The 15,746-nt window shown below is 32.3% G+C and overlaps 1 protein-coding gene across 2 annotated transcripts; it reads right to left on the reverse strand.

Annotated features, from left to right (window-relative positions):
* Window positions 1–3,491: 3,491 nt before the first annotated feature.
* On the reverse strand, window positions 3,492–4,167 carry LOC149944414 (death-associated inhibitor of apoptosis 2-like). Of its 2 annotated transcripts, none has more exons than XM_090175914.1 (2): window positions 4,087–4,167; window positions 3,492–3,882 (listed from the first exon to the last, which is right to left on the reverse strand). In XM_090175914.1, the coding sequence occupies exon 2, from the start codon at window positions 3,873–3,875 to the stop codon at window positions 3,510–3,512; it is 366 nt and encodes a 121-aa protein (XP_090032040.1). In that variant the 5' UTR covers window positions 3,876–3,882; window positions 4,087–4,167; the 3' UTR covers window positions 3,492–3,509. The 2 variants fall into 2 exon arrangements, with proteins under 2 accessions (XP_090032040.1, XP_090032039.1); XM_090175913.1 differs by having other exon boundaries at window positions 4,083–4,167.
* Between the last annotated feature and the right edge of the window lie 11,579 nt (window positions 4,168–15,746).

A 15,746-nucleotide genomic window follows, 5' to 3' on the forward strand; every position in this document is an offset into this window, starting at 1 on the left:
GAGTTGCAAGTTACTTCTTTACGGTAACAGAATGGAAACAAAAGATATGGTTTTAAATATACCTCTAACGATTAATATTAATTTTTGTGAGCTTAAATTATTTTGATATTACCACTTTGCGAATGAGCGTTTGCCTTTAAAACACATACACACACATATTCACACTCATTTCGTGTAACTGTAGAACGACTTGCCTTAAAAACTGCGATTGCAAAAGATCTGGTCTCGTTTGCTCTGCAATGTTTGGTATGAGCTGAAGTAACCCTTAGATATATTTGATTGAAGAAGACGACGAGATTTATAATTTGCGATTTGTAAATATTAGGAAGTAGTTGGGGAGCACGACATTTGACCGGGTCCCACATAGTTGCATTGATCGTATAATTCGTAAAGCCATAAATTTAATCACTGGTATATTAAAGATTTTGTATCTCCATATATTTTATCATGTATAAAACGACGATACTTAACGTACACCGAGGGAAAGGATCGCACCAAAATTAATACACAATATCGCGCAGTTTCCTAACAACGATCCAGTGGCGCACCCAGGATTTTTGTTCATGGAGGGGACGCGGGCCCTCTGCCTCCACTGCATCGATTTGTGGGATCAAAATGGCAGGATAGAATAAATATGTTTTTTTTTCTGGTTTAAATTTAATAACTGATATCTTAAAGATTTTGTATCTCCAAAAATAACAGTGTACCACTATAAGAAAACACAGTTGATCCTTTAGAACCGGTTTATTAGATTGTATAACGCCCATACTCTAAAATTTCGAAGTACTCCTATAGACTCCTCTAAGAAACCTTTTAGACTGCTTTAGAACTCGTACTCGTATCAGTAACCTAGCTAACCCCTTTAACGTCGAGTACCGTGTACCTCTATAAATATCCGTGTACTCTTATAAGGAGCCCCATGAACCGTGCTAAGTTAATTGGAGCCTGGGGTAAATGTTTTAGACCCCGGGCTACACTAACGTATTCAAAATATTGTTGACTTTCTCCCCCTCCTTGACCTAGGGGGCCCAATCAGTACCTCATGGGCCCTTTACTGCTAGGACCCGGGGATATAGACCGTTCTCTATTAAATGAAAACACCCGGCCTGTAGAGAGAAAGGAAAGCCCATCGACAGTTCGAATCCAAAATGATGAAAAACGATACATCGCCAAATGGCGCCTACGATCCAAAGAAAACATCACGTGCTTATTATAATTAAACAGTTTTGGACATTTCCTAATAAAATGTTTTCTACAAATAAATGTGTGTGTATCACCGGCTTTCATTTTCCAGATTTTAAAAGCTAACAATCTAACCCTAAAGTGATTCGCAATAGTTATAAGAATGCTATCAACAAGGATAATATTTTACAGACGGCCATTTTCCAAGTTGGTGAACGAAGTAACCGTCAGATACCTTTAGTGAAACTATATATCAATTTGCAATCATATTGAAACATATAGTGGAAAGTTTACGTGGAAAACCTTTTAGCCTGCCATTTTCAAAAATGGCGGCCAAAATATTGGTTGTACACCAAAAAAAATTACAAAACTATTTAGAAAGCCCTAAATGTAAAATGTACCAATTTTTAACATTTTTGGACACTTTCATTAAATTTATGTGGTCAGGCGTGCTTGGCGGCCATTTTCCATGATGGCGACGGAAGCTCACGCTCTAGAGGTGGGGACTTTTAGTATATTTTTTTGGGGTTAAAAACTACCTATGTACCAATTTTCATCTTTAAGGGAAAATGTTCCGGGTCAAACCGTATCTGTCCTGGGCTACATAGAAGATACGCTAAACTCGGTTTCTGCGGTTTATATAAAGAAGCAATGAGATTTGAATCAGCTGCGGTCCTTCACACAAAAATTACATTTGACGCAAACGCTTTTGTGCAAATAATATTCCATAAAACTGACTTAAATTAACGAACCCTTGTTGGGAACAACGCTTTTCATTCTATGGGAGGAGTGGTTTGGGTTTAACAAGAGCAACCAGCCCAAGTTAATCAGGAAATACCAAGACCAAAAACGTCATTTACCGCTCCAGAGTGAGGAAAGTTTGGAGGAATGTATTGAGACTTCTTGTTCCAAGAAAGAGTTAGCTTGTTACTAATTTGTTCTAGGTCAAACTTTATTTCGCCTCGGCTACGCGTTTGATATACAATTTTAGATGAGCCACTGCAGATTTCCTCGTGAAAGTTGCAAATCGTGTAATTTCTTCACCCCAACGACATTATTACGATCAACAACTGTGTCATTGAAAAAATAATTAAGCACAAAGTAGCAAATAAATATTTGTCTGAAACATTTTTCATTATTACAAATATATTGTGTATATATATGTATAGTATATCTTCCTATATTAATCGTTTATATTTTTAGGCTGTCAAGAGAGGGGGATGTCCCGCTGGTGATTGAGAATTTCATTCTCAATCACCAGCGGGACACAAAGAGCTTGGCTCCCGCCGTTCACCCGCGCCTCTCCCGTTCCTCCCCCACCCGCGCCCCCATCTCAATCACCAGAATTTCTAATCACCAGAATTTCTAATCACCAGAATTTCTAATCACCAGATTCTCGTTCCTCCCTTAATCACCAGAATTTCTAATCACCAGATTCTCTCTTTCGTTCACCAGCTGCTTTCCCCCATCTCAATCACCAGAATTTCTAATCACCAGAATTTCTATTCACCAGATTCTCGTTCACGGGTTGCTTTCCCCCATCTCAATCACCAGAATTTCTAATCACCAGATTCTCCCGTTCACCGGTTGCTTTCCCCCAAACCCCATTCACTGGATACTTTATCTCTCGTTCACCAGCTCCTTTCCCCCATTGCTTTCACCCCTTCTAATCACCAGTTGCTTTCCCCCATCTCTAGGCAATAAAAACAACCATAATTGTTATCTCTCATACTATCGAACCCAATCGCTAGAAATTGGCTTTTTCCCCATTCGCTATAAATCGCAGCAGTTTGCCAGAATTAGTTTTATCTCTCCGAAATAATTAATGTACCCAAAATTGGACCGCCAGTTTATTATTCTTTTTAGGGGAATCTCTATGGGAGTTTAACATTACAATAAAGCTAAAAGGTCCAGTTTGGGGTACATTTGGTCCGAAATGGGGTACATAGGGCCGAAAATGGTGACTTTGGTCGTTTTTGGGGTACATTTGGTCCATTTTGGTCCATTTTTGGGTACATCCCTGCTTTCCCCCATCCCCATTCTCCAAAATTAGTTTTCCTCGCGCAGATATCTGGAGATTAGATTTTTACCCGTTTGCTTATCGCTTCAGAACTCCTTAATTTTCTAATCTCTAGGCAATAAAAACAAGTTATTTACATTTAATTTTTTATTTTAGAACTTTGTTTTACATGTTGGTAGGTACTATCAGATATTCCATTAGATGGTTATCTTGTACATTACACAATTAAAACAAATTAAAGTAGTTAAGTTTACAGGCATTTAAATGGGGTGAAACGATCTCCTGCAACTTAATTTAATTAAAAGTTCTAACTCACGTATTTGTAGTGTTTAGCAGCAGTATCGTCTTCTTCTTCTTCTTCAGGTACAGGTGAGATGTATTTGTCAGCGACCGTAGTTGCTTTTGGCGTCGGTGGAATGTCCCATTCTAGCGAGATGTACTTTTTTTCCGATGGTGAATTATCCCTCGACGGACAGTGTGGAAAGAATCTGGCATGTTCCCATTCTGGTACGTCTCCTGATTCCCATCCTTCTAATACGCCGTGGCACTTGTAACATCGTACTTCATCGCCCCGCTGAATATAGTAGAATCCAGCCTTCGCTAGTTGCTCCTTAGTAACGTGGGGATTTTTCCAGTGACGAAAAGTTTCAAGTCGATACACTTCGATGTCCATAGCTGATCTAGACCAAATACGTTCTATAGTTTCAAATGATACATTCTCTAAGCCTACATTTACCCCTAAGTCTACTAAACCTAATTTTATCAATATGGTTTAATTTCTACGCTAAAATTCTCAATATAAACGCTTTTTTCAATATGCAAATTGTTTTAAATATGTCTAAAAATATAGTCTATTACAAAGAAAAAAATAGTTACTTACTTACTTTACGGGTAGAAATCCATTGTCGAGCTGTAGAAAAGACTGAGCGATCCGTCAGCAGGTCTTTACTCGTCAATGCGCCGTAGAGAAATGACGCATGGAAAATTAATTTATTCCTATCTTGTTGAGAATAATTCATCACGTGATCTAAACCTCAAATAACCCTCAAATTCTATTGGCTGTCTCTCTCTGACAGTTTAAACTGCCTCTAATGATTGACGACACATATTAACCCACTTGAGTATTTGGAAAAAACCCTTTGCTACTCGAAGGAGAGTTTTGGAAATACCACGTTGACGATATCAAAATCGAGCTCTCACTTGAAAATGTTTACGGAAAACAATCCTCTTGGAAAATTGAGTTACGTAGAAGATTGCTAAAAAATGGCTAAGTGTTATGTTTTTTTCAATAACGAGTCTTATTTTTACATTTTAAAGTATTTATTAAGAGTGAAAAATCCCATGACTACACTGACGGCATATCTTAAGTGCCGGTGGAAAAAAATCCATTGCTCAAAGTTCAGTTATCTTATTAAACGTGCGCGTGCACAGAAAAATGAACGAGTCACGTGATAGTAACTTAATTTCTACGCTAATCTTACCCCTACTAGGCCTAATTTCTGTCTAATACATTTCCAATATATATATATATAAAAGAATGCCTAAAAATTTCATTTTAAATATAATAAAATAGCCTAGCTGATTATTATTATTATTATTATAACTTACTTTTCAGCGTGACCTTCAATGACTATTCCCAATGCTAAGACTCTTTATTGAGATAACGAAAACTTTTAGTATACTATTAATACCATTTTGCGAACTACAGTGAAAAAAGTTACAATTTTACGGTAGAAACGTTTTCAAAATACCATTCTCATTTTAAACGCTTTTTCAATAACTTAATTGTCTAAAATATATACTCTACAACAAAAACAAAATAGTAAATTACTTTCTACGCTAATCTTGGCCTAAAAAAAAAAGCAAAATACTAAATTTAATTTTTAACTCTAATTCAGATTCCTACCTGGTAAGCCTAAATTTGATATACTAAGTATAATATGCCTTAAAGTTCAAATACTGTCTAATACAATAAATATTCATGAAAAATTCTTACTTTGTATGTACAATGAACGCTCCAAAAGGCTGAAAATGTAACATGGGACAAGACAGAATTTCTACACAAACCTTTCCGATTGTATCGTCAAATAAAACAAAGTTCAGCTATCTTATCAATGGTACGCGCGCGCTCGCTCGGAAAAATGAACAAGTCACGTGAGAATCGGTACGTCACGAGCCCCTATGCATAAATGTTAGGGCGTCTTACTACCATTAGATCTAATCGCACTAGCACATTCTCGAAAAATAAACCAGTTCTTGGGAATAAGAGACGGTTTTTTTTTATCAAAGATAAGCCAATTTATAGTTTATTGTATGAAAATATTAATTAATTCGGAAATATATTCGATGCTTACTGTTTTTTTTATAAGAATACGCTGAAATACATTTTCCAATACGTAAAAAATTAAAGCTAGACCTAAAAACCTGTAAAGTGTAAATAGTTAAGACTAAATTTCTAACCCTAACCCATGAAAGTACATTTTCCATAAATCATATCCTAACATGAATGCATTTGTTAAGAATACATGGTTTTTTTTTTAAAAATACGCTAATTAATTTCGTAAAACAAGCATAGATTTTAGTTAGCCCTTCCTCCAAAATGTCCAATAGAGCTAGTACATTCTCGATAAATATACATGTTCTTGGGGGAATAAGAGACGTTTTTTATCAAAGTAAGCCAAGTTTAAAGCTTATTGTCATTGGTTCCATAACAAAAACCATATTGTAACGTGATAATGGCTGCTCACTAATCCCAATTCCATGTGAAACTCTTCCAGTTTCTTTAAGTTCCTTTTGAGTTACAAAATAGGGTTTTAGAAATAGATTTTTCCTATTTCATTAAATATAAGTATTAAAATTAGAATTGCTTCATTAAATTATGCATTTGTACTGTACTGTACACAATACCTGCATTTGAAATTGTATAACATAAAAACACAGTTTTTAAAAAAAATATATCAAGGTTTTCAATTCAGTTAAAAATAATTAAATTAGTTGTATTGTGTTTATATTTTTAACTTAATTGCATTGATGTTTTAAAAGCAAACCTCGGGCCTAAGAAACAGGCAAAGTGTAAATTGCTAAGACTAAATTTCTAACTCTAATAATGTGTAAATCAATTATACAATTATCTATTCATAAGTGTTAGAGACTTTATTACAATGAAATAAAACCATGTAGAAATGTATATGTTATAAATTTAAGAAAACTCAAACATTCTGTTTTAAATCAACAATTTTATTATTCTTTCTTATCATTTTTTTTTATACAACCATTTGTTTTTATATAGATAACCTGAGGACGGCTATAATATGAACATATACCTAAAAAAAAATCGGGAATTAAACAAAAACAACCTTAAGTTTACTATTTTTATATATTCACACGTCCTCAATTATGCAAATTTTATATAAACATTTCTACTATACATATTTCATAATTAATATTTACATAAATAATTATTTTTTATATAAAATCGTACAATTCTATCAGAACTTAAACCGGAAGATTCAGGCATATAATTTCCAAAAACACAAACTACATTTGGAGTACTAATATTTATACTCACACAATTATATTTCGTACTAACAATTTCACCATCTTTTAAACTTTCAAATACTGCCAAGTGTTCGTCGCATATTTTTGTACTTCTCAAGGTGTTAAAGAAAAAGTGGTTCACACCAGAGCAAACTTTTTTCAATTGAAAAAGCATTTCACTCCCCGAAACTGTCACTTGCTGACAATGTACAAAATTGGGCTTACGGGATTTCAAGTAATTTAACATCCACGATTTTCCTTCATTTCCATCTTTTCCTATTACAAATATTATTTTTCTGTCTGAGAGAATTAAATGTTTCAATAAACTTTTTTGCCATGGTCTAAGTTCTATATCTTTGTTTATTCGTTTAGGGGTTTTCATTTGTTCCACCCAAGCACTTGTCAAATTTCCAAAGAGATGCGATGGTAGTCCAGATCGAGCAACGGCTTCTGCGCGGACTCGTTGTTTATCAATTTCCGCTTCTACTTTGCCTAAGTTTACTTTGTGTGGGCTTATACTGCAACGTCTAATATGTCGACTCAGTTGTGATTTAAACGATTTATTGCACGTTGTACACGATGTACGTTTACATTTATGGGTTCTTAATCTATAGCTACGTATTCGTTTCTCGCAACTTGGACACTGAATATATTTGTTTCGACCCATTTTGAATATATTCAAAGGAGACAAACACGTACGTTTTACTCGAACCGAGTTTATTCATAAACTGTTATCGATTTTTGTGGGATCTCCGTATATAAAGTATAAAATGTGGGTTCTGAGGGTAGAAATAATATCAGCCCTATTTTGATTTTCTTCCAAATTAAGTGTTTCAGATAACGTTTACTTATTCAACACCTTCATTCCATTTTTTTTACATTAATTTGATATAACCTTGTATCTTCCAACAATTCAGTTTTATGCTATGTACAATTCCCTTATTCATTACATCATTCCAAATTTAGCCTAATTCATACACTGGCGTTGATCTTCTGAAATGGATATTCCAATAAAAACCTTTTCTTATATCATCGCTTCTAATTAATCTGAATGTTGTCAATATAAAAAACATCATATGCTTTATTTAAATATAAAGAATAAACACTGGTTAGGTTAAGGTTAGAGTGAAATGGAATAATTAAGTAAATAAGCATAAATTTTAGATCGCCTTTCCTCCAAAATATCTAATAGCTCTAGTACATTCTCGATAAATATACAAGTTCTTGTGAAAGAGACGTTTTTTATCAAATAATCATAGACTAAAAACTTTGCTCAACGAAAAACTAAATAACGATAAATAATGTACAATTAATTTATTAAATAACGAGAAAATGTCTTATGGTAATAAAAAAAATAAAACAAGCGATTAATTAAAAGTAAATTATTATCAATTTGATGATTGTTTAAGGATATCGATTATGATCAATGTTTGTACTACAGTGTTCATATCCGAAATGAAGTTAAATGAAATAATTTCGTAAACAAGCATAAATGTTAGATCGCCCTTCCTCCAAAATGTCCAATAGAGCTAGTACATTCTCGATAAATATACATGTTCTTGGAGGAATAAGAGACTTTTTTTTCAAAGTAAGCCAAGTTTAAAGCTTATTGTCATTGGTTCCATAACAAAAACCACATTATAACGTAATAATGGTTACCTCTATCTGTAAACTTATCAAGATAAGAAATGGCATATAACTAGATAATTATGTATTAATTTTTTAATTAGTTAAGAATCATTAATTTTAGTTGGTCTATATTTATTATGCAATAATAAAATATATTTATTTATTTTTCAAATTATTAAGGATATATTTAATCATAGACTAATGTTGACTTATAACCCTAACTTAATAATTTAAGCAATTCTTTCTCTCTCTCTCTCTCTCTCTCTCTCTCTCTCTCTCTCTCTCTCTCTCTCTCTCTCTCTCTCTCTCTCTCTCTCTTTTAAAGAAATCTTATTGTAATAAGCTTAAAAATTTAGGAATAAACTTATATTATAGGATGAAGAAAAGTCAATAGACATTTATTTGTAAATTATTCGCAATTTTATTTATTTATTTATTTATAAAACGAACTACAGTTCGGTCTCTGGGAGGCTTAGGGTAATGACAGTATCCCATGAAATCGAACTCCACGCACTCCTCCTGTCGTCGGCTGCTCTTTAGCCCTCTTCTTCCACAGTACGTACAACGAAGATGGGGCGGGAAATCCGTTATCAGATGCCTGGGGATGTGTTTGGAATAGACATTACCATGACGAAAAATTACACTCCTTTGATAATGCTAGCACTCTCTGCCCCAGCAAAGGAAGAGTCCTCCGCCTCTTACAGTCAATTCTTCTGTACATTCGTCACAATGAAAGCAAATCATAGATTCAGTTGTCGTACCGACGTACTCTTCTCCGGATGCCAATTTTATGGAAATATGGTCCATTTACTATACAAATAGAAAAAATAAAATATAGAAAAAAGGCAAATTTTACATATATGGAAATATGGTCCATTTACTATACAAATAGAAAAAAGGCAAATTTTACATAAATTAATTCAAATTTAAATTCATGGTATTAATTTTTAATTCTACCATAAATTATACTGCCAAGAAAAAAGAGAGAGATAAAAGTATATTTACCAAGTTTTGTTTCTACGTTTCTAGAGAGACTAGAAGAATGAATAAATTTGGAGAGCAGTATCGGTTTTTATACTAATTCATAAACACATTTCATAACTTGAGAAATATATTTAAAAAAAGTTTCCAATCATCTCAATACCAATTTTATAAATAAAATTATTTGTAAATTATTCGCAATTTTATTTATTTATTTATTTATTTATAAAACGAACTACAGTTCGGTCTCTGGGAGGCTTAGGGTAATGACAGTATCCCATGAAATCGAACTCCACGCACTCCTCCTGTCGTCGGCTGCTCTTTAACCCTCTTCTTCCACAGTACGTACAACGAAGATGGGGCGGGAAATCCGTTATCAGATGCCCGGGGATGTGTTTGGAATAGACATTACCATGACGAAAAATTACACTCCTTTGATAATGCTAGCACTCTCTGCCCCAGCAAAGGAAGAGTCCTCCGCCTCTTACAGTCAATTCTTCTGTACATTCGTCACAATGAAAGCAAATCATAGATTCAGTTGTCGTACCGACGTACTCTTCTCCGGATGCCAATTTTATGGAAATATGGTCCATTTACTATACAAATAGAAAAAAAAAATATTGAAAAAAGGCAAATTTTACATATATGGAAATATGGTCCATTTACTATACAAATAGAAAAAAGGCAAATTTTACATAAATTAATTCAAATTTAAATTCATGGTATTAATTTTTAATTCTACCATAAATTATACTGCCAAGAAAAAAGAGAGAGATAAAAGTATATTTACCAAGTTTTGTTTCTACGTTTCTAGAGAGACTAGAAGAATGAATAAATTTGGAGAGCAGTATCGGTTTTTATACTAATTCATAAACACATTTCATAACTTGAGAAATATATTTAAAAAAAGTTTCCAATCATCTCAACACCAATTTTATAAATAAAACAGGAGAAGAGATGTTTTTGTGAATGTTTTTATTTATAAATACTGCTCTCCAAATTTATTCATTCTTCTAGTCTCTCTAGAAACGTAGAAACAAAACTTGGTAAATATACTTTTATCTCTCTTTTTTCTTGGCAGTCTAATTTATGGTAGAATTAAAAATTAATACCATGAATTTAAATTTGAATTAATTTATGTAAAATTTGCCTTTTTTCTATTTGTATAGTAAATGGACCATATTTCCATATATGTAAAATTTGCCTTTTTTCTATATTTTATTTTTTCTATTTGTATAGTAAATGGACCATATTTCCATAAAATTGGCATCCGGAGAAGAGTACGTCGGTACGACAACTGAATCTATGATTTGCTTTCATTGTGACGAATGTACAGAAGAATTGACTGTAAGAGGCGGAGGACTCTTACTTTGCTGGGGCAGAGAGTGCTAGCATTATCAAAGGGGTGTAATTTTTCGTCATGGTAATGTCTATTCCAAACACATCCCCAGGCATCTGATAACGGATTTCCCGCCCCATCTTCGTTGTACGTACTGTGGAAGAAGAGGGCTAAAGAGCAGCCGACGACAGGAGGAGTGCGTGGAGTTCGATTTCATGGGATACTGTCATTACCCTAAGCCTCCCAGAGACCGAACTGTAGTTCGTTTTATAAATAAATAAATAAATAAAATTGCGAATAATTTACAAATAAATGTCTATTGACTTTTCTTCATCCTATAATATAAGTTTATTCCTAAATTTTTAAGCTTATTACAATAAGATTTCTTTAAGAGAGAGAGAGAGAGAGAGAGAGAGAGAGAGAGAGAGAGAGAGAGAGAGAAAGAATTGCTTAAATTATTAAGTTAGGGATATAAGTCAACATTAGTCTATGATTAAATATATCCTTAATAATTTGAAAAATAAATAAATATATTTTATTATTGCATAATAAATATAGACCAACTAAAATTAATGATTCTTAACTAATTAAAAAATTAATACATAATTATCTAGTTATATGCCATTTCTTATCTTGATAAGTTTACAGATAGAGGTAACCATTATTACGTTATAATGTGGTTTTTGTTATGGAACCAATGACAATAAGCTTTAAACTTGGCTTACTTTGAAAAAAAACGTCTCTTATTCCTACAAGAACATGTATATTTATCGAGAATGTACTAGCTCTATTGGACATTTTGGAGGAAGGGCGATCTAACATTTATGCTTGTTTACGAAATTATTTCATTTAACTTCATTTCGGATATGAACACTGTAGTACAAACATTGATCATAATCGATATCCTTAAACAATCATCAAATTGATAATAATTTACTTTTAATTAATCGCTTGTTTTATTTTTTTTATTACCATAAGACATTTTCTCGTTATTTAATAAATTAATTGTACATTATTTATCGTTATTTAGTTTTTCGTTGAGCAAAGTTTTTAGTCTATGATTATTTGATAAAAAACGTCTCTTATTCACAAGAACTTGTATATTTATCGAGAATGTACTAGAGCTATTAGATATTTTGGAGGAAAGGCGATCTAAAATTTATGCTTATTTACTTAATTATTCCATTTCACTCTAACCTTAACCTAACCAGTGTTTATTCTTTATATTTAAATAAAGCATATGATGTTTTTTATATTGACAACATTCAGATTAATTAGAAGCGATGATATAAGAAAAGGTTTTTATTGGAATATCCATTTCAGAAGATCAACGCCAGTGTATGAATTAGGCTAAATTTGGAATGATGTAATGAATAAGGGAATTGTACATAGCATAAAACTGAATTGTTGGAAGATACAAGGTTATATCAAATTAATGTAAAAAAAATGGAATGAAGGTGTTGAATAAGTAAACGTTATCTGAAACACTTAATTTGGAAGAAAATCAAAATAGGGCTGATATTATTTCTACCCTCAGAACCCACATTTTATACTTTATATACGGAGATCCCACAAAAATCGATAACAGTTTATGAGTAAACTCGGTTCGAGTAAAACGTACGTGTTTGTCTCCTTTGAATATATACAAAATGGGTCGAAACAAATATATTCAGTGTCCAAGTTGCGAGAAACGAATACGTAGCTATAGATTAAGAACCCATAAATGTAAACGTACATCGTGTACAACGTGCAATAAATCGTTTAAATCACAACTGAGTCGACATATTAGACGTTGCAGTATAAGCCCACACAAAGTAAACTTAGGCAAAGTAGAAGCGGAAATTGATAAACAACGAGTCCGCGCAGAAGCCGTTGCTCGATCTGGACTACCATCGCATCTCTTTGGAAATTTGACAAGTGCTTGGGTGGAACAAATGAAAACCCCTAAACGAATAAACAAAGATATAGAACTTAGACCATGGCAAAAAAGTTTATTGGAACATTTAATTCTCTCAGACAGAAAAATAATATTTGTAATAGGAAAAGATGGAAATGAAGGAAAATCGTGGATGTTAAATTACTTGAAATCCCGTAAGCCCAATTTTGTACATTGTCAGCAAGTGACAGTTTCGGGGAGTGAAATGCTTTTTCAATTGAAAAAAGTTTGCTCTGGTGTGAACCACTTTTTCTTTAACACCTTGAGAAGTACAAAAATATGCGACGAACACTTGGCAGTATTTGAAAGTTTAAAAGATGGTGAAATTGTTAGTACGAAATATAATTGTGTGAGTATAAATATTAGTACTCCAAATGTAGTTTGTGTTTTTGGAAATTATATGCCTGAATCTTCCGGTTTAAGTTCTGATAGAATTGTACGATTTTATATAAAAAATAATTATTTATGTAAATATTAATTATGAAATATGTATAGTAGAAATGTTTATATAAAATTTGCATAATTGAGGACGTGTGAATATATAAAAATAGTAAACTTAAGGTTGTTTTTGTTTAATTCCCGATTTTTTTTTAGGTATATGTTCATATTATAGCCGTCCTCAGGTTATCTATATAAAAACAAATGGTTGTATAAAAAAAAATGATAAGAAAGAATAATAAAATTGTTGATTTAAAACAGAATGTTTGAGTTTTCTTAAATTTATAACATATACATTTCTACATGGTTTTATTTCATTGTAATAAAGTCTCTAACACTTATGAATAGATAATTGTATAATTGATTTACACATTATTAGAGTTAGAAATTTAGTCTTAGCAATTTACACTTTGCCTGTTTCTTAGGCCCGAGGTTTGCTTTTAAAACATCAATGCAATTAAGTTAAAAATATAAACACAATACAACTAATTTAATTATTTTTAACTGAATTGAAAACCTTGATATATTTTTTTTAAAAACTGTGTTTTTATGTTATACAATTTCAAATGCAGGTATTGTGTACAGTACAGTACAAATGCATAATTTAATGAAGCAATTCTAATTTTAATACTTATATTTAATGAAATAGGAAAAATCTATTTCTAAAACCCTATTTTGTAACTCAAAAGGAACTTAAAGAAACTGGAAGAGTTTCACATGGAATTGGGATTAGTGAGCAGCCATTATCACGTTACAATATGGTTTTTGTTATGGAACCAATGACAATAAGCTTTAAACTTGGCTTACTTTGATAAAAAACGTCTCTTATTCCCCCAAGAACATGTATATTTATCGAGAATGTACTAGCTCTATTGGACATTTTGGAGGAAGGGCTAACTAAAATCTATGCTTGTTTTACGAAATTAATTAGCGTATTTTTAAAAAAAAAACCATGTATTCTTAACAAATGCATTCATGTTAGGATATGATTTATGGAAAATGTACTTTCATGGGTTAGGGTTAGAAATTTAGTCTTAACTATTTACACTTTACAGGTTTTTAGGTCTAGCTTTAATTTTTTACGTATTGGAAAATGTATTTCAGCGTATTCTTATAAAAAAAACAGTAAGCATCGAATATATTTCCGAATTAATTAATATTTTCATACAATAAACTATAAATTGGCTTATCTTTGATAAAAAAAAACCGTCTCTTATTCCCAAGAACTGGTTTATTTTTCGAGAATGTGCTAGTGCGATTAGATCTAATGGTAGTAAGACGCCCTAACATTTATGCATAGGGGCTCGTGACGTACCGATTCTCACGTGACTTGTTCATTTTTCCGAGCGAGCGCGCGCGTACCATTGATAAGATAGCTGAACTTTGTTTTATTTGACGATACAATCGGAAAGGTTTGTGTAGAAATTCTGTCTTGTCCCATGTTACATTTTCAGCCTTTTGGAGCGTTCATTGTACATACAAAGTAAGAATTTTTCATGAATATTTATTGTATTAGACAGTATTTGAACTTTAAGGCATATTATACTTAGTATATCAAATTTAGGCTTACCAGGTAGGAATCTGAATTAGAGTTAAAAATTAAATTTAGTATTTTGCTTTTTTTTTTAGGCCAAGATTAGCGTAGAAAGTAATTTACTATTTTGTTTTTGTTGTAGAGTATATATTTTAGACAATTAAGTTATTGAAAAAGCGTTTAAAATGAGAATGGTATTTTGAAAACGTTTCTACCGTAAAATTGTAACTTTTTTCACTGTAGTTCGCAAAATGGTATTAATAGTATACTAAAAGTTTTCGTTATCTCAATAAAGAGTCTTAGCATTGGGAATAGTCATTGAAGGTCACGCTGAAAAGTAAGTTATAATAATAATAATAATAATCAGCTAGGCTATTTTATTATATTTAAAATGAAATTTTTAGGCATTCTTTTATATATATATATATTGGAAATGTATTAGACAGAAATTAGGCCTAGTAGGGGTAAGATTAGCGTAGAAATTAAGTTACTATCACGTGACTCGTTCATTTTTCTGTGCACGCGCACGTTTAATAAGATAACTGAACTTTGAGCAATGGATTTTTTTCCACCGGCACTTAAGATATGCCGTCAGTGTAGTCATGGGATTTTTCACTCTTAATAAATACTTTAAAATGTAAAAATAAGACTCGTTATTGAAAAAAACATAACACTTAGCCATTTTTTAGCAATCTTCTACGTAACTCAATTTTCCAAGAGGATTGTTTTCCGTAAACATTTTCAAGTGAGAGCTCGATTTTGATATCGTCAACGTGGTATTTCCAAAACTCTCCTTCGAGTAGCAAAGGGTTTTTTCCAAATACTCAAGTGGGTTAATATGTGTCGTCAATCATTAGAGGCAGTTTAAACTGTCAGAGAGAGACAGCCAATAGAATTTGAGGGTTATTTGAAGTTTAGATCACGTGATGAATTATTCTCAACAAGATAGGAATAAATTAATTTTCCATGCGTCATTTCTCTACGGCGCATTGACGAGTAAAGACCTGCTGACGGATCGCTCAGTCTTTTCTACAGCTCGACAATGGATTTCTACCCGTAAAGTAAGTAAGTAACTATTTTTTTCTTTGTAATAGACTATATTTTTAGACATATTTAAAACAATTTGCATATTGAAAAAAGCGTTTATATT

The sequence above is a fragment of the Leiobunum rupestre genome, chromosome 5 (assembly GCF_980474605.1).
Source record: "Leiobunum rupestre chromosome 5, qqLeiRupe1.1.hap1, whole genome shotgun sequence".
Classification (NCBI taxonomy): Eukaryota; Metazoa; Arthropoda; class Arachnida; order Opiliones; family Sclerosomatidae; genus Leiobunum; species Leiobunum rupestre.

What these genes read in the sequence shown, in the direction of transcription:
- LOC149944414 (XM_090175914.1), bottom strand. Translation starts at nt 3,875, where the DNA reads ATGGACATCGAAGTGTATCGACTTGAAACTTTTCGTCACTGGAAAAAT.